Source organism: Netta rufina, assembly GCF_964035555.1.
Source record: "Netta rufina genome assembly, chromosome: 4".
NCBI classification, from domain to species: Eukaryota; Metazoa; Chordata; class Aves; order Anseriformes; family Anatidae; genus Netta; species Netta rufina.
In genome coordinates, this window is record NC_140127.1 from 66,598,183 (window position 1) to 66,618,203 (window position 20,021).

At 42.7% G+C, this 20,021-nt stretch overlaps 1 protein-coding gene across 1 annotated transcript in view; it reads left to right on the forward strand.

Moving 5' to 3' along the window:
- Positions 1 to 8,612: 8,612 nt before the first annotated feature.
- The window catches only part of CPZ (carboxypeptidase Z), a gene marked incomplete at both ends in the record, with an annotated part of 32,338 nt that continues 20,929 nt past the window's right edge, over positions 8,613 to 20,021 (forward strand). The window contains 2 exons of the mRNA XM_084285678.1: positions 8,613 to 8,700; positions 19,906 to 19,929. Of these exons, the coding sequence (XP_084141804.1) occupies positions 8,613 to 8,700; positions 19,906 to 19,929 (112 nt within the window). The remainder of the gene's footprint in view (positions 8,701 to 19,905; positions 19,930 to 20,021) is intronic.

A 20,021-nucleotide genomic window follows, 5' to 3' on the forward strand; every position in this document is an offset into this window, starting at 1 on the left:
TACCAGATATCCATTTATGTCTGAATCAAGAAGCAAAAGGTGTTCAGCATGAATTCCTCAGAGAAATAATTTTATTTTTGGAGCTTCAAGAAAATTTTGAACCTACTGTCCCAATAAACCTTGTGAAGGGAAGGTTGGATTGAAATGCAACCTACCCAATGTGAGGACACACCCTGGTTTCCTCTGGGCTTGTTCTGCAATGGTTAACTATCCGTTATTACACTGGCAGATTAATAGCCTCACTTCTAATGCTGATGCTCTCAGGTTCAGCCCTTAGTCAGTCACCTTTTGGCTTTCAATTGTACAAGATATGAACCTGCAAAAAACAGAGAAATGGATCCCAGAACCTTTTGCTTTGTAACTTCACATACTGTTGTTGCATTGTTTTGATGAATCTTCAGGGTAGCTGTTGCTTGGCAACTTGAAACTAAACAGGTCCGACTTAAATATAGTATGTAAATGGCTTTCTCTTAGCTAGCAAGGTTTCTTGACATCTTGACATCTTGCTCTTAGAGAAAAGCTGGAATTTGGACTTGCCTCCTGGTGAAAAGTAGTTTCTTTCAAGGAGACAGAAGTAGCTACTGAGAGCTGTGCTTAGCACAGTAATCTGTAGAAAAATCAAAAAACTTCCTTCAGGTATTTATCTGGATATCTGTACTCCAAAAGTGTCCTGTTTATTAGTGATTTAAAGGAGGGCCCAGACTAATCAAAGTTTTGATGAGTAAAATTAACTTTTTTGATGAATCAGTGGTTCTCTTTTGTTCTCTTATCACAGTAAAACACTACAGGATAACTTATTGAAATTACAAATTGAGGAACATCAGAAAAATACAGATTCTCAGCTGTCATAGAGAGCTCACTGTCAGAGTAATTCAGGGAGCTGATAGTATGGCTAGGACCACGGATGATGGCTTTTGAGCTGATATTGGTCATGTTCTGAATCCTTGTAGGCTGAAAAAACAGACAATGAACCTCTCCCATGGTGTTTAGTGTTCAGCCTGCAGAAGATAAGGCTCTGGGGAGACTTTATAGTGGACTTCCTGTACCTAAAGGGGGCCTACAGGAAAGCTGGGGAGGGACTCTGTCAGGGAGTGTAGAGATAGGATAAGGAGGAATGGTTTAAAACTAAAAAAAGGGTCATTTTAGATTAAATATAAAGAGTTTTTTTACACTGAGGGTGGTGAGGCCCTGGCACAGGCTGCGCAGACAGAATCACTGAATCACAGAATTGTAGGGGTTGGAAGGGACCTCGAGAGATCATCGAGTCCAACCCCCACTTGTGAGTGACTTGAGAGCTTGTGGATGCCCCATCCCTGGAGGTGTTCAAGGCCAAGTTGGATGGGGCTTTGGGCAACCTGGTCTAGTGGGAGGTGTCCATGCCTATGGCAGGGAGATTGCAACTGGATGGTCTTTAAAGTCCCTTCCAACCCAAACCATTCTATGATTCTATATGTAGATGACACAGCATTTCTCATATCTATATAAATCTTAGCAGTTGTGGATCGGGTCTTTAACCAGAGCAGCATCATGATATCAGTACCACTAGGTGAAATTACACTGACAGAGGTTTTAATCCAAAATATTAGCCTTTTTGAAAGGCTGCAAGGAGGATTTCACTAACTGATGGTGCCATTCCCAGACTATAGACTATGACTGGTATTGTTCCCACAGTGTATCCCACTGGCTGGTGCTGCCCACACTATAGATTTTATTCTACTCTTCACTGTCCTGTTCTTGTTCTCTTGATAACTATGGCTTGGCCTGTCCTAGACAACTTATTTTTCAGAAGTGTTTTACATACTGGAAATACTCGTAGATGACTCCTGAATATCCAATTAGTCACTTTTTTGGCCAAGAGAAACCTATGTTCATATTTCTTATGATGAGTCAGTGCTTAAGACTGACTATTTGTTACCCCTCTCCAAATTCCTTCCAATTTGTTAATGTTTTTAATGTCATTGGATGCACAATAATGTGACACAAGGTTGATGGAAAGCAGTGATGTGCTGGAGTCTAGTTGAATCCTGGAATGAGTCACATGAGGCAGACCTGAGCCAGTGAACCCCAGAGATACAGTAACAGACTACATCAGAAATAGATATCCATTTCCAGGAACCAATGAGTTTCTTACAAAAACCTTAGGGAACTAAGTTGCTGCATATAGGTCTGGCTAAAAAGCTTGTGGTTTAAGCCCAGTAGATGTTGATGAACAGCTGGGAGAACAGCTTTGAGGTCTGTTTGTTTTCTGTGAGCAGGCAGTCTATTTGGGATTTATCTGTGGGGCTGAGTGGCATGATACTGAATGTGTTGGCTGCATGAGATGCTGCATGATCCCAGGAATGGCCTCCAACCTGGTTGCTCCACCTATTTTGCTATTTCTATCCAGCACCTTTAGTCTGAAGTCACCCACAAAAGACTATATGAACATGGCAAGTGGAGGTTAGAGGCAATCTCCTGCAAAAAGTGGAACTTACAATAGCAACTTTGCCCAGTGGCTCTCTGTAGTTTCCACTAATGATTTGTTATTTCTTGAATGTGGAAAATCAAAACTGGACTAAAGTTCTGGATCTGTTAAAAAGACTCTGTAGTTAGGGGAATTTTTTCCTTGGGGGTGGGGTGGGTGGGGTGGGGGGGCTGGTTTTGTTTGTTTGCTTTTTGCTTATTTGTTTTTACTTTTTATTTGACTCAGGAGCTTATTTCAAAATGTGAAGTTGAAATCCTCAACATTTTCAGGCCAGACCTGAAGTGACTACTGGTCCCTGCTGCTTGAGTTTAACACCCATTTACCTGGAGAATGTCAGCCTTGGAGGATGATATTTCTTTGGAAAGTGCTGAGGATCTGTCTTCAAGGAAACAGGGTCTGTTAAGCCTTTCTCCTGTTGGGTATCTGCAAAGAGAAGTAAGTATTCAAAGTCACTTTTTCAAAATCCTTCCCAGCACCTCTGAAAATGTGCAAAGCAAACCCTAGAGGACTTTTTTTTTGAATGTTTTGGCATTAATGTTCTGTGAGACAGGGAAGAGAGACAAAGTGAAACGAGTCTCAAAATAGGACTGTCAAGTTCTTTTCTGGTAGAGCTGATATTAATTTTTAATACTCCATCTGCGATCAGAAGAAAAGAAAGACCTTTAGCTCTCAGCACAGATCTTTTTTGAGCACACTTCTTTTTTTCTTGTAGACATTACATATTCAGTTATGTGATTCATTGACTTATTTTTATTATTTTTCTTGCTTTATGAGAGTCAGTCACCTCTGAGCTTCATCTTGAACTAAGACCACAAAAAGCAACCCTATAACAGTAATCCTTCTTTGCTACTTTGCATGTGGGAGTAATAAAAGGGAGCCTTTGAGAGGATAACAAGATCCTCATGTTAGTTCTATCTTTTTAATGACTATGTTTAAATAATGTTGTGCCCTGATGGTAGGGTTTGGTGATTGGTGCATGCTATTTCGCACACGTTTTCCTGCATATAGCATCATGTTTATTACTTTAGTTCCTTTGTGGTCTTGTTCTACCATCTGGCACCAGGTTTCCTTCCAGTTTTTGTATCACTTGCACCTTTGATCATGGCTGAGTTTTAACTAGATATCATTTTTACCTGTCATCAAAAAAAAAGAAAAAAAAGAAAAAAAAAACTTCCTTAGTGGTTCCATTTCTTACTGATTAGCCCAAGCAAGCACAAAGATCACATGAATGGTGTACTAAAATACAGGCACATATCCAGATGAATCTTTCTAAAATGGCAAGGCCTTCTCCTGCTTTAATTACATTCCTCTGCTTTAAGATAGGGTCAGTTCTTTGGATCACCTGGAAGAAGTACAAGGAACAAATTTTGTGGGTTACTGACTTAGTCAAACTGTGACAAGTCAGACAGAAGATGAAAACAAGCTTTAGTTATCACTGGCTGTACTTGTATTGAATTTAAACAAGTTGCATTTTTCTCAAGAGCGGTATTTTATTTTTCCTTTTACAATTATTATACTTAACTAGGAAGTAAAGAAATATCTGTTGGTTTGATATTAATAGGGCAAAACCCACCCAGTCAATGCTTACTTTTTTCCAGCATGTAAAAAAATCTTGGGGAAAGCAATTGGCAAAATATGCTAAATATAACAGGGAAGGGAAGGGAAGGGAAGGGAAGGGAAGGGAAGGGAAGGGAAGGGAAGGGAAGGGAAGGGAAGGGAAGGGAAGGGAAGGGAAGGGAAGGGAAGGGAAGGGAAGGGAAGGGAAGGGAAGGGAAGGGAAGGGAAGGGAAGGGAAGGGAAGGGAAGGGAAGGGAAGGGAAAGTTCAATTTTAGAGCCATTAAAGGAAGTTTAGCTTTTGGATCATGTCTAGGCTGGTTCACTTTGGGGTGGTCTACTGGAGTTCTACTCCTTCCCTAGTGTGCTGGTACAACTGTGGATGTGGTTGATAATGATCAAAAATAACTGCTGCAGGCTACAGGGAATTTGCGGAATATTTGAGACATGGAGAAAGTTTCAGTCCATGAACCATTCTTGGTTAAACTCTTAGAGTGCAATGTAGGAAAAGAAGAAAATTCTTGTGTGGTCTTTTTCTCCTCTCTCTACTTTTAGTCTCTCCAACAAATTTCTGACTCTGGATGTTTGTGTGGTAGTTTCTAAAGTTGGTTTCATCTTGTGGGTCATAAGGGGAACAAATTGAAAGTTGAGATGAAAGGCATGGCTGAAAAAATTCTGTGAGAAAGTTAAAAGCTCCCCAAGTACAATGTAGATGGTCCCAGAAGACACAAAGAAAATCCCCAAATATATATTCTGCTTAATAAATGCAGAGCAGAATATCCTATATATCATTAGAGTAAAATAGTCACTTCTCCTAGCTAAAAGTTAACTCGCATCTGCGTAAAATATGTTTAAAGAACAAACATTACTCCTTCTTTTAACTTAGCTCTAGAAGCTGAAATAGAAGTCCTGGTGGACCTTTCTCAGATCTCTGCTAGAGCATTAAGCACAGTCAGGACATGGGGGAATAAGGTCTGAGCAGAAAACAGGTAGTCCCCAATAAGATCTGGTAAAAATATTTAAATTAACACTTAACGATATTGTAATGATTCAAATAAAAATGATTAAACCCAGATGATGCTGTTACATCTGCCTGTAACTCTGGGATTTCTTTGTTTATTATTATTATTATTATTATTATTATTATTAAAGATTGTTTTATCATCAGGATGAATATATCATAAGCCATAACCCAATGTCAGCTCCCTGGAAAGCCTACAAGGTTGATAAAACACAGAAGTGATATGACAGAGATGGGTAAGTACATTCACATATTCTCAACCATCTTTTCCCTACCTGTTTTTAATATTTTTAGGTTTCGACTGTATACCTACTCTATACATGTTAGTAGTGCCATTTGATATACTCAGTGTTGACACAAAACAAACATATGAGAAGGACGAGTGTTCTATACACAGCCCTAATTGATAGGGTTTAATTAGTGTATTTTCATTAATGAGGCTGAAAAATAACTAAACAAGGTAGAAATGCTGACTGGCTGGAAATACTGAATGGATAGGGGGAGCAGTAGCTGAACTACCATCCACCTCAGAAAGATGCAAGTCTAAAGGAGGACCCAGAGGATGTGACTGTACCCACTGGAATGGACAAAACTTCACAGATAGACATTATAAAGATTGGGATCAAATTCCTTGAAAAGGAACAGATTAGGAATAGTTATCTGTTCTTTTCCCCTTGAAAAGAACAGATAACATTGTAACAGTAAACAAAATAACATTTTTTGGTTTTCTGTTCTCTATTTACCGTATTCAAACATGGAAAAAAAAAATATAATGGTGACAAACTGATAAATTTACCTGTGTTGCTAGCTACGTCAATGTCATGCTTAGGCCCCATCTACCCTGCTTAATGCCATATATTTTTTTTTATCTTGGTACCAAACGGAATTACTGTTTTAATATAAAACGTCCATAAAAGCTGCAAAACAAAGAAATTCAAAACTTTTTTATGTCAGCAGCTGAGGGTTTTGTTTAGTTGGTGCAGTGGAGTTTGTTCATGATGTGATACACCAGGATGCAGGTGCCAGGTCCAGATTTTTGGGAGACATGGCTGTTGTTACCCAGATACATTCTGATGTCCACGGGTCTTTCTGTGCCAGGCTCATGACTGCTGCCGCTGTTCCCAATTGCAGGCTCAGCCAGCAGCAAAGCTGAGCACATCTCCCACAGCGGCTTGCATACATACATGCATGCTGCCAGACAAAGCCCTGCAGCAACAGTGTTCAGAAATTTAAGTGCAGAGAGCCCAGTCTTCTTCCCCCTCTGGTTCACTAGTGAAAACACAGGTGCTTGAATCCCCTGGCTTGCCACCAACATTCACAGATCCCTCACTTATCAGCACAAGCTCTCAGTCCATGCCACAGGTCACTCATCCAGCCACTGATTCAGATCTTGAGTCTTTCCAGATGTGGGTCTTCTCCTTCTTGCCTGCTAATCCAGACTGACATTTGCTAACAAACTATTCATACACATACGTGGACAGATGTTTATATTCACTTCGGAAATATAAACACATACAGGTCTCTCCAGTTGCTGAAGCCCAGACCTTGCAGACTATACCTTGGTCTCTCTGTTTGCAGGCACTTTGACCTTTCAGCACTCATGTCTAGGATAGGAAGGAAGACTGCACAAGAAAAAGAGTAGCTAAGGCAGGATTTAATATGATAGTAGACAAGACTGCAATGACATACAGGGCTCAGTCACCTAAGTGCACAGGCTGGCAGCCTGCTTTCATGAAGCTGCCCCATTTATTCCCTTCCTCTTTGTCTTGTTGCACTGATACACTCTGGTTCTTCCCCTGCACTGCTTTTGACCCTTCACCTAAGCATGCCATAATAATTTTTACATGGCCTCTGAAGTTCCTTCAGGCATCCCATAATACTAATGACAGCCCAGGTGCACAACAAGGGCTCACATGCATCCTGAGCACATCAAGCATGAACGTGGCAGATTGGTATTCTGAGCAGCTTGACTGCAGGGTGCTGGGGAGCTGGACAGGAGGTGGAACACATCCTGCCCTTGGAGACCCTTCAGACCCTTCAGGACTGTGCTTGTGACAGCCCAGGTGCACTGCTGTATGGTCAGGGTAGCCAAATTCTATTCTCCTCCTTAGAAGTTGGTTCTTTGAGCCCTGATGGGCTTTGGTGCTGTTTGCTCCCAGGGCAGGCTCTGCAGTCTCCAGATGCAGTAGGAAATACTGGAGATAAGAAAAGTCACCCTCCCCTGCAGAACTCATCAGCAGAGGACTTCCTTTACCTCTGAGCTCCCAAATCCTTCTTTCAGCATAACCCCCCAAACATGATGAGGCATCAATTACTTTTAGAGGCATACAGCATTCTCCTGCCCTGTCAGCCTGTTTTGTGTCTTCCCCTGCAGGGTGGTTCATTTGATTACATTATCATACAGCACTGTAACTCCCTACCGATCCCTCTGATAGCGATCACCGGGAGTTGGTGTACTCTAACTGCAAGGTGAGGATTTCTGCTCTTGTGTGTAAGCATGTATCCTTCCTCAGGGGAACATTCACTGCCTGGAAAGACAGGATACTTTAGTTTATTTTAGTCCACATTTTTGAAGAGAAAATCCTTGGAAATCCGGGGGGGGGGGGGGGGGGGGGGGGCAAAGTTTTTTTTCCATGTGTAGGTAAAAAAAAAAAAGGAGGGAATTCACATCCTACCTATGGCAAGCTTTGCCACTATACCTGTAAACATTCTTCTGTTTAAAAAATAAATAACAAAAAAAAAGAAATAATTTAAAATACATTTAATATAGAACAACTATCCAGTTAAAGTACATATTGTTTAGTTTTTACATTCCTCAGATTTTTGTGATTTTTTTCTTTCATTTTATTTTAATAGGAATAGACAGAAAAGATTTATAACCCTCCAAATTTACTCATGTAAACTGAATCTTATCTTAAGCAACTGGCAAGACCAGGAGGAGCCTGTGGAGGAGGATCCCACTTCCTGGGTTCCCACTCTTGCTGTGCTGGAGGACATGCAGCCTGGATTCCCTATGCTGTCATGCTGCATTTTAAACTCACAGTTTAAGCTGCTTATGAAACACTGTTCTTTGGGAAGAAAGTTGCTTTTGTTTGTCTCTTTTTCTCTCTCTCTGTGCCTCTTCCCTGTGTTTTCTTCAGGCAGTCACTCTTGGCTGCAGTGTCACAGGCTTTAATGCAGCTCCCCTCTCCCTTGGGAGAACCACTGCCCAAAGACCAGTGTGTGGGACCCTGAGCCAAAGCAGCACATCCCCGCAAGGACTCCCCTTTGCTCACACCGCTAATGAAATTACAAACCAGGCTGCAACAGGGAGGCTGTGGGGAGGCAGAGGGGAGGGAGAGCTCATTCCTCCTCCCTCTCTGCCTCAAAGCCTTTTGCTTTCCAAGCTCAAATGCTAGCTGAAATCTGACGCCTGGACTGCATATGCTGTGAGACGTGGGCATGCCCTCGTGGTGCACTGATTTCCTCCGCGGCTTGGAGAGCCAGAGCCGTGCTGAGGCTCCAAGTGGAGGAGCCACTCCATCAGGCAGTGAGTGCCACATCACTGTGCTGCCTGCATGAGGGGTTCCAGCATGGTCCTGAGGCTCCTGCTCTTCCTCACCGGGCTGCTTAGGGCCACCGAGCCAGCGCCCCGCTGCGAAACCGGCCAGGAGACCCTAGGTAAGGATAACCACCCCAAAAGCTCCCTTTCCCTTCTCTTTCCTTCTTCTGCTGATGAACAGAGAAAAAAGCTCAGGTTTCAAGACAAGAGAGGCAGGAGATGTCACCCTCACCTAGAGATGGGGGGATCAGCTCTTTGGGAATCTGCACCCCCCTCCCCAGTGATGAAATTGGGGTTGTGCCTTGGAAGCACGGATGGGAAAGAAAGCAGCAGTGTGGCTCTGAAACAGAAAAGCAAGCTTGAAAAGTAAGGGAATGTAAAGTTTTCCCATCATTGTCTTAAGGCCATGTGCAGATATGTCTTTCTGTCAACTTACAGAGTCTCCTGTCAGTAGGGTCCCTCTTTTTGTCTGGGGAATGCCGTGGGTTCTCCCCATCTCTGGCCTTGCCTTCTAGGAATGTGGCAGTCAGATTACAGGAAGGTGAACTTTCGACCTCATGTGTGTTTTTCTGCTTAAAAAAAAATTCCTTATATTCAGATTTAGGTCACTTTTTTTTTCAAGTCCAAAGTATGAGAAGATTTATTAGGATGTGACAGCTGGAGGGTGTGTTGTAGCTTGCTATAAGCAACATGGAATTTGTATGAATCGATTGGCTGGAAGGACAGATCTGCCCATTAGAGTAGAGGTGAGATAGGAACATGCTGCTAAATGAATTGAAAGCTCTTCAGCTTTCAATTCAGGAACCACTTGACTAATAAAGAAAAAAAAATTGAATAACTTTTAGAAATATGTGATGGCTTTTTTAACAAGTTGGCTTAATTCAGATTTCTTTTATGTGGGGACAGTGGGGAGGTGAGTGAGGAGTAATTCCTGTGTAGTGACAAGGTCAGTTCCAGGAAAACTATAAGGGAGAGGAAAACTGTTTTCAGCGGGTTCAAATTCAAAATGATTCAGAAAAAGACTCAGTTTACAGGAATACAGGAAAGTCAGTGCAAGTGACCTTTTTGTTACCCAAGGAAGTTCAGCTATGCTTCAGTTCTTAAATATAAGCCACAGACTGCCACTAACACTGAACTGCTACGCGATGCAACCCATGTGCCATGTATTGCATATAATTTGAGAGTGCTGTTCCCATGAACATCAAAGTGAGGTCTACCGCAGCCTGAAGGGATTTTATTTCTGGATAAAGCTGCACAAAGAGAAGCGCTGTTGACTATTTACAGCCAATTACAGGAAGAGGCTGTGTGGTTTGCAGCATGCCCTTTCTCAGAGCGCTCTGATTCTGCTCCAGCTCCAGCTGATCAAAGTTGTGCTCTGGGGTATTATTAATCCTGGTGACTGCAAAAGCAGGGAGCATCAAGGGGTAACTCCGTGGCAGGTTGTTTTCTGTGTGTCTGCAACTGTGCTGTCTGTAGGGGAGGGTGTTAGGAGAGGCAGGAGATGGAAACACAGCTTGCACGTGAAAGGGCTGGACTGCTGAATACAACTCTAGAGGATGGCTAATGGCAGGGAAAGTGAGCTGACAGCATCATTACAGGGTGTGCAATGTGAGGAAGGGGGACACTTCGTGATAAGGATTGTTGGACCAGGAATGAAGTAGCAACCTGGACACCCAGAGACCTGCCAGCTTTCCTCTTCCTTTTTCAAAGGGAAGGTAATGTCATGTATGGCCACATGAAAACAGATGGGGCTGCAGTGCTGAACCCATTTTCAATACTCAGCAGCAGTAGGTTATGTCTTCAGCTGCAGTGCTGTGAGTGTCTCCCTTCTTTAGGGATCCCTCATGTCAGGTGTGGATCTTGATGGACCTCAGTTGCCAGAGTCACAATGCCCTGCAGCATCAGTAAAGCCCTGAGCTGCTTGTGCAGGAGTGGGGGCAGAGGGAAGCAGTGCTACTGCCTGGCTCACAGCAAGCCTGAAGCTGCTTTTGCAGGCTTCTCAATGATATTTGCTCTGCTGTGTGCTGTGACTTTTTTTTTTTTTTCTTTTTTTCCTTTTTAAAATAAGAAATCAATCCCAAACTAGGCTAACAATACCAAGATCCACTCAAGATGCTTTGTGCCCTCCTGCTTAGTAAAATAACAAGATGACTGTTGTCATCCAGCCCTACAACAGGACACTCACTAATGTGTGTCACAGGCACCATAGAGTGTGTGGAGAGCCTTTTAAGTAACAGCTGGGGACCACGGCACTGAGAGAGGAGAGATCCCATCTCAGCTCTGCGTTGTGTCCCTGGGGAGGCAGCACTTCCAGACTCCAGTGAGTTTTACTGGCCTTTTAGCCTGTAGTTCGGGCAAGAAAAGCACAGCCTGGCATGTTGACCTAAAGGTAGCCAGCCTTTGGTAGGGGGAGCTAACTGCACAGGTTCCCGCTTTATCTGAGCGTCACGCACCTCTCTGAACAGTGACATATTCCGGCAGGGATGAGTTAAATGCAGCAGGGAGAGAAAACAAAACAAAACAAAACAAAACAAAACAAAGCAGAAGCGGGCTGAGGTCACATGCCTCGAAACCCAAAAAGCAGCTGACTTAGCTCGGCAGAGTGGTGGGAACACCCGCGAGCTGGCCCCGGGGTGCCACCGTGTGGGCTTTGGGCAGGCAGAGCGGCTCTGGAGGCAAACAGGATGCCTGAGCAGCTGCCTTGAAGTAAAATCCATCCCCTGCTCCGTAATTCTTTTTTTTTTTTTTTTGGGGGGGGGGGGGGGGATAGATGGGACAGCTCATTGGAAGTCACTTATGAGGCTGTCACCAGCGCTGCTGAGGTGGAAGAGCAGCTTGGCACCAGAGTACCACCTCCTCTCCCACCCCCTGGTGTTTCCCACTGCTCTGCTCTTGCCCCCCTCCCAAGGTCTCTGAGTTTAACCAATGGGGATGGGAGGAAGCTCCCTAAGCTTCAGCAGCGAGTAAGATCTTCTGCAAAGCCAAACTGACTGAAAAAGCAGCTTCACATGCAGGCACTATGCTTTTCTCCTCCCAGTGTTCCAATCTTCATAGTGTACCCTGCTTCGCTGCAAAGTGACAAAGAGAAACGCCATTGCCTTTCACGAGCTTCAGGCTGGCCCCAGCCTCATGGGACCTGCGCGTTTTAGTTCAGCTGCTGTGCCCCTCCCCCCCCCCATTTATTTATTTATTTAACTTTTTTTCTTTTTTTTTTTTTTCCTCCCTTACTGAAACAATGCCTGTGTCCTCACACAGGCAGAGCTTCTCCAGCTGCTCATGTGCTGCTCCTTGACCCCGGGGCTAGTGGTACCACCTGGGTCCCTTACCCCACTATGCCTGGCATGGGCAGAAATGGTTCAGAAGCGTAGCCATGACACCCGTGTGGGGAAGCCCAAGCTGTGAGAGCCTTGCCTACTTAGACATATTGAGAAAGATGTGTCCAAGTCTTGTCAAAACAAAAAAATGCAGTACTACATCATGCATGCTCACAAGACAAGAAATTCCAGCTCTTGTAAACCCAGATTTTATCATCAAGTCATGCGAGCTGCTTGGATTCCCACCAGTGGCTCTAGTATTTTTTACACTAATATTTCAGCAACACTGATCTTTGGCTACATTTAACACAGGAAATGGGATCAGAAACCACTGCTTACATGGGGAAAGTAAGCTTATATTGAAAAATAATATGTGGGCATACATTTTTACTGCTGAAATAGTTTATGAGTTATTTTAATCTGAAGATGAAGTTTTCTGCAGAATACTTTCTTAGATGTTTCTAAAGTATGGGTGTGTAAACACGCAGAAATCAAAACCTCAGGAAAAAAAATCTAGTGCTGTGAGACACAACTAGGCTGTTAGAAAGACTCCATAGCACTAATCATTAATCCTCTTTAGCATTTCTTGACATCATCTTTCCTGTCACACAGCTAGTTTGGGATTATCCAGGGCTAACAACTACCATGCTCCCTTTTGGGCTGCTCAGGCCATTTGAGAGCCATCCCCTCATCGAAACAGGGCCTAATATTGGATAAATGTTGCGGATGTCACTGTGCAAGGAGGTGCTAAGCATGCAGATGTGCCAGGAAGTCAACTATCTTTCTGTGAATATGGTGTTTGAGGCTGGTGGGCCGTGTACTTGTCTGTCTATAAGGCTTCTGCCCCTTCTCATGACTGCTAAATCTCATTTGGACAGTGACCATCACACTTGGACACAGCAGTCACATGTCAGTGGAGTTTAATGATTTAGGGTTGGTCTGTCCATTGCAATTTCAATCCCTGAAATTTCAATCCCTTTGTTTATCCTGTTGTAACTCCATTGATTTAGTTGGCACTATTTCAGTTTTACAGGGTTATCAGAGGACACAACAATTTGGGAGACAATACGAAGCTAAGCCATGGCTTTAAAATTCAAGCTTTATTAAGATTTTAGTTGCCTGTTGAAGTAACTAGCAATCTTTTGTAACATTAAAAATACCACATTCAACCAAAACTCATCTAGTTGCAGCAAAACCAAGCTGGATGTCAATTACAATCTCACACGCCTAACCTAATGAAAAGATAGGGCCGTGCTAGGGAGCTGTAGAGACTGCCTAAAGAAGGTGGAATGATATTTTGGCAAATGTTTTGGAAAGATTGTGGAATCAAAGATAAAAACCTCAATTTATTGGATGCAAGCCTCTGTCCTGTGGCATTCAACAGAGTTGAATTTACTTAAAGGTAACCTCTAAGGTAAGCTTTTGGTCAAAGCACTTAGAGAGTGGGAACTGAACTCTAGGCTATATACAATCACAAAGTAAAGCTATGAAAGTATCACAGCTCCCCATTAACAACCTCATAGGTGGTTTCACCTTTCTCCCATCACCCTGCCAAAACCCTGATCCTCTGGCAGATTATTGTAAATATTTCCTGAGTTCTTCGGCCTGCTCACTGTAATAGTTGTTTTAACACTTGCATTCCCCATATCTGAGCTGATTTCTCTTTCTTTTACTAGCCAGACACCAAGAGATGATTCCTATACATGGCCAGCTCATCTTGGTTTACAGTAAATACATATTCAATAGCAGTACCATCATGTGTGCAGCCCAGCAAGGCTTCAGCCAATTTGGTAGCTTCTGGGTGTTTTTGGTATTGTTTTTTTCTTCTTGTGTTTTTGTTTCTCAACTGGTAGGTTTTCCCTCACAACTGGGAAAGCATCTCAGCTGAGGGGAAGAAAAAACAAATAAACAACAGCAACAAAAAAAACACCCACCACATTTAGTGGGTTTTGTTTGGGGGGTTTTGATTCCCTGGAGCAGCACTTACCAGACAGACACAGCTGAGCTAGCACTGGAAATCCCATTACTAAAGACACCAAGACAGTCTGTTGGGACAGGCAGTAGTGCTCTTCCTCAGTTTGTTTAAGGTTCCTATATCTACAGCTCTATTTGAGTTTCATCTGGATAACCAGAAACAGCAGAGAATTGCAGGCCACTGTTGAGGCTGGCTTAGAGCTGTTGCCAAGTGGCAGGTCTCTGAGCAGCTTCACAGATTTGGGGTTGAGGTCTGAAGATTACATGAGATCCCATCACCTGTGGGAAACCTTCAGCCACAGCCCTGTGATAGAGACAAGCCTGGAAGAGCTGGCTGTAGCATCATCAATGTGGGAACACCTTCACCTCAATAAAAATAGGTGCTTAACTGAATGCCAAGATGCAGGTGGATTAGAAAGAAGGGTGATTAATAATGAGCATCGGCTTGTCTTTTCCTGCGGTGATTTTGCTCTGCAAAGTGAAGGCAGATTAGGCATTAATCTCTTCCAGGTGCTTTCAGGCCTCTTCGTGTGAGGGAACAGGGTTGAAAAGAGGCTTGTATTACCACCCACATGTTGGGATCTTGCAAACCACTTACTGTCCATTTGCAGAAGCATCACTCTCCTGGGGCAGTTACAGTAATTACCAGAGTAGAAGATTAATATCAGGAATATAGTCCTCTTCTCACAAAGGCTCTGATGTATCCAGAAAAATAAGTTAATCACATGGTCTGCTTTATTATTCTATCTCCTCCAATTTTGCTGGAAATCCTTTTTTGTGGCTGGGGATCTTGTCCACTTCTGCCCTTGCATATGTGCCTTAGCCAGGAGTGAGCTCTGGAGGCCATCTGTATTTTGCTGTTTGCAGGTGCTGTTGCAAACTTTTACAAAATGATGCAGCCCCTCGGTGTTCACACCTTGCAGCTGGTAGTAAGTTTGGCCTCTTTAGTGTTACAGCATAGAGGGACTCCATGAACCATGTAGAACCACAGAGACAGCAATACTAACATGATTAGAAATTGAAACATTTTGTTTGGAAAAGCAGGGGCTTTGACTATAAACAGGCTAAAATGAATACATATGTCTTCCACTTTAAAATAACGTTAGAAAGCCAGCAACGTGGTAGGGGGTTACTGGTCTGTACAAGATAAATCATCTAATCTTGTTCAATCTGTCAGTCATAACAATGCAATTGTGTAAGCCTTACTGAATGATTTAGATACTTTGAATTTAAGATTGACCCTTGGGCTTATTCCATATCCTTAAGCACATGAGTCTCCTATTGGCATTGCTCTTGAAAAGGCAAACAGCCAAGACATGGCACTGGAAGTAGCAGCTGAGCTCTATTGTCTGGGTTAGGGTTAATCACAGCAGCTTTCTGCTTTCCGTGCTGAATCATCAAGGGGAAAAAATGTAAGCTTGGCAGTAAAATACGTATGTGCTGCATTGTAGATTTTCAGGCTTGCTTTTGCAAATTAAAACCAGAAGCGTATATTATAGAGAAGGCTCAGAAAGCTTGAAATGGCTTTTCTCCTCTTCAGTAAGTGACTTTGTCCATAATCTTAAATAGAAGCTGTGCTACTGAAAGGGTTTTTGTACCTCTGGTGGAAAAGCTAAAGTAGAAAAGTAAACATAAAAAATTGAAAAGGCTGTTCTAGGTCAGGAAGAAAAAGGTCTCTCTGTAGCAACCTGCCCACAAATGGGACTATGAGAGGAGGTAGCACTGTCTTCCTCTGAGCCCAGAGAAGCCTATGCTCAAAAAATGGAAGAGCTTTAGGCTCTTTCAAGCACACAAGAAACAGCAGCTGAAGCCTGCCAAGTTAATCCAGAGGCCTGAGAAATTCTTTGTATATCATTGCTTGTTGTTCTTCTTATGAAAAAGAGAAAGGGGGAGGCTGAACTCTCCTAGCTGTCTTTGCTGAAGCAAGCTGTGACAAGTAGGGATGGGGATTTGTCATTTCTATGCCCAGGGACCTAGAGCCCATGGATGCAGGGCTCCAGGAGGAGAGTATGCAGCTGCAGCTCTGGGGCTGGCCTCTGAGAAATACTCGGGGAGGCTCTGGCCCAGTTACGTGCATCCACGCTTATTTATATAAGTACAGGCACTGTAGAATTATCTTTGGCCCTCACAGAGCCACACCCTCCCAAACATATGCAAGCATTGGCATTAGAAAACATAGGAAATGTCCAAACACCACATCAGCACACATACACATTTAAGGCTTGCTTTGTGCCAGACCTTTTCTTTCTTGCTTGTATGTATATTAACTCCTGATAACCTGGAAGCTCAAGCTGTTTCACTCATGGGTGTTTACATGACAGAGATGTGGCTGATGTTTAGATTATATGGCAGCCTGTGTGGGGTTGTGGTAGAGAGAAGGCTGGGCAGAGCTGGCTTCTGAGATGGCAGAAGTTGCATAGACATCTTTGGCAGAGGCAGACAGTGAGAAAATGGCATGGTATGCTGAAAATACGTGGGGCTTAATCTAAGTTTAGGACCTAGGAAGAAGGTGTCAGTTTTACTGCTAGTCAGTCAGTGAGGCTCAGTAGCTCCAAGTTTGTGAGAAACATCTCAGGCCAAAAAGTAGCTGAAAACACAGAATCTAAACATAGGTTTATCCTAAAAAGCTTTATCCTTTATTGAAAGGTTGCCCCTGCTTATCACATCCTGAGATGAACAACTTCAGTTGCCACAGGAAAAGTATCTGTTTATGTGGATTTGTTTTTCTCACCTGCAAAATAAATCTATCATCTTAAAGCAGTGTCTTTCCTAATGGGTAATAGCCATATTACTTTATAGATTGCCTCTCCTAATAAATATGATAAAAACTACAAAGTATAGAAACTAAGCAGCAGAAAATCTGGAACAAGAGCTGTCTGTCTCTCCTGTATTAACTTATTTTCCTGCTCACAAAGTGATCCAGACCTCTCGTGAACCCAGCTACAGGATATGACTTAGCAAAGTTTCACGTCTCCCATCAGCTATCCATTGCTTCCCAGCACTTTTCCTTCTGGCCAGCTGGGCAGAAAGAAGCATCTGCTAAAAGCAGTCAGACTGCTGCTGGAGAGCCAGAGCAGGGGGAAGCAGCAGCACCATGCCCAGACCCTGCCTGCTGCATTTTCCCTTTGGTTCACTCTGCTTGTTCCAGCTTGTTGCCAGAATACCTTTCTGCTCCAGCTGAATAAGCAGAATACTGGGACACCATTGAAAATAGGTTTGTGCAACGTGTCAAACTAACTGATGAGTATAGCACTCCTGCACAACAAGTGGTATGGAAAACTGTGGATGCCTCAGTTTCATTATTTGATCATTGTATGTCAGTGAGACAAACAAAAAGGATATTTGTAGTGGGTCACAGACATGGCAAAAGGGAAATGGCTCTTATCTGTGAGAAAACATGAGGGCATGTAGAAAGACCATTCATACTCCCCAAATGAACCCATGAAGAACTGCACTCACAGCACACAACCTTCCAGTCTAACATAAGGGTAGCAACAATACAGTCTTTTTCTTAGCTCTCCGGGTTAAACCACGACAACCCTTCAATGTAATGAAGGGTGTTAATTGCTAATGACTCTGGCTATAACCAGAGGTAGCATAACTCTTCTTACTGGGACCTGGCTGAACTCCAGCTGATCCCATCCACACCAAATTTTTTCCTTTGTGGAACATTTGGCTGACTCCAGACTTGTGTCCAAGGCCCTGTGAGTAGCTTTAGGTGTGATGGCATTAGGATATAAACTAACCAGATTCCAGGAGGAAGTGACATTCAATTTTATAAGCATTGAGAATAGCTGGAGCTCACACTAAGTGATCACTCCTTTCTCCTTCCCAACTAACACTGCACAAAATTATCTCCTTTGATTATCCCCAGGTGTAACACTACATACAAGATCTGGATGAGCTGAGGCTGTTTTACAAATGCCTTGACCTTAGTAGGTAACTCACTGAAGGATCATTCCAAAGTAAGGGAAACATACTCAAATTCTATGACAGAAGGCACTGTTAAAGAACCAGGTATTGTTTATTGCTATTAGCATAATGAAACAGTCTAGGAAATGACTTTTTTTGGCTATAACTTTTTTTTTTCCAGATTGCTGATTATCAGAACTTGCTGGTGTTGGAGATAGGTTGCTTCTGATAGGTCTGATCCTTCATTTCTTTTATGAGATAATGTGGATCAATGACAATTCATAATATAGAACTAGACTCATTTCCAATTAAATGTCTGCCTCCAAGATAAAATTCCAGGTTTTAATTTTATTCTCATTATAATGATTCTATTTTGGCTAAAGAATGATCAACTGATTAGCAACACATAATGCAGATTATTACATTTAAACAAATATGCTGGGAGGAGAAGTTTAAACTTTCTTTAGTAGGAAAAAAAGAAAATATTTTTTAAAAATAAAAAATGTCTTGTGAGGACAAATGTTCAATTCACTGAGCAAAGAGCTAGATGCCTGTACTCTCAGTGAGAGTTAGAAGAAAGAGCAACGTAGCCAGATTCCCCAATACATCACAAGGCCCTTCAATGTTTAAAAAGCTTAAACATAATGGCTTAGCTCCTATGAGGCACTGATGAAAACAACTTTAGTAACAGTATTTTCTTTTGTTGCCAGAATCAGAGAAGGGTAATATAGAATTGTTGGCTACATGAGCAAAAAAAGACTCTCCTGGGTCATCAAATCAAGTTCCTTAAAGTCAGAAGAGCTTGGTTTATGTGACCTAGTAAATAGAAGGCTAAAGGGATCTAACTGCTCTCCATAAACACGTGGAGACAGCATGCACCAGGGATTGCAGAGAGCTATTTAGGCTGAAGGACAATGCTGGCACAACAACACATGGATATGAACTGGCCATGAATACTTTTAGGCAGGAAATTAAAAGGCAATTTCTAGCAATTAGATGAGTGAGCTTTTGGAAAAACTTTCCTGTGAGAGTAGTTGGGAAGGCAAATAATTAGTTTCAAGATGTTATTAAATGGATTATAAAATGCAGTTGCTAGAGAGAGAATGAAGTAGTATGGGGAAGAAATATGTCCCCTCACATCCAACAGAGGCTTTATTTCTTTACGAGAAATTTACACACACAACATTATGTGGGACCAATGGGTTTTTTAGGCAAAAATATGTGAAGCATCTTGATATGTACAAGTGGACTCCTGTGGTCTTTTGGACTAAACCATGTTCTTGAATTTCCATGAGTGAAATTTGCTAGGCACATAACTTATAGTTTTTAAATATGTCTAGAAATGTCAGGGTTGCACAGCACAATGCTTATTTCAAACATAGGCCACATTTCTTATACAACTACACTTTATATATATATATTATCGAGTCCTTATTTTTTTAAATTGAGCCAAAGACCAGCTGGTCAGTGAGCTTGTGTGACCGTGCTCTGTGCCTGATCACTGCAGTATGTCCTGTCTTCTTATTAAACTACATTTCCAAGTCTTTGCCTGGATGAGGGTCCTCTTTTCTGCATGGTTGTGGTTGAATGGGGCTCCTCTTGCCAGCAGCATGCCTGGGACCGCAGGTCAGAGTGCCTCCTGTGCCTGGATGTGCAGCAATTGGAGGGACCAGAGTGGGGACCAGTTTTGTGTCAGTGTGTATAATTACTAGTAAACATCAAGCTGGATTAGCAGGAAAACAGGACAAGAGGTATGTGAATAACTGTTATCCTGGGGACACTGGAGGGTCTCAAAGTTGGCAACTGAGGGACCTGGAGGTCCAAGCTAGCTAGAGAGGAGACCATGGAGCCTGGGTCTTGGCAGTGAGGCCCTAGGTCTGAGCCAGCTACCAGTGAGACCAACGTGAGTGTCAATGCTTGAGCCAACCAGTTCACCAGTGGATCCAGGGGCCTGCTACTGGGTAGACTGAGCCTAGCTACTGAGGGATCATATATGTGTTTGTGTGTATGTCTGTGTGTATGTGAAGTTGCAGCAGCCCCAGTGAGACCGGGCAACTCCTAACATAAGGTACCATGGATGCTGCTGTCCCATAATGCTTTTTTTTTTTTTTTTTTTATTTGCAGGTCAATGCCAAACTGTACAGAAAGGTATGATGTGACTTTTCTTTTTCTCCTTGGAAAATCTCAAAACCTTAAGTATTTTTTTCATTATTTTCTGACAAGATTTCTGATGTTGATAA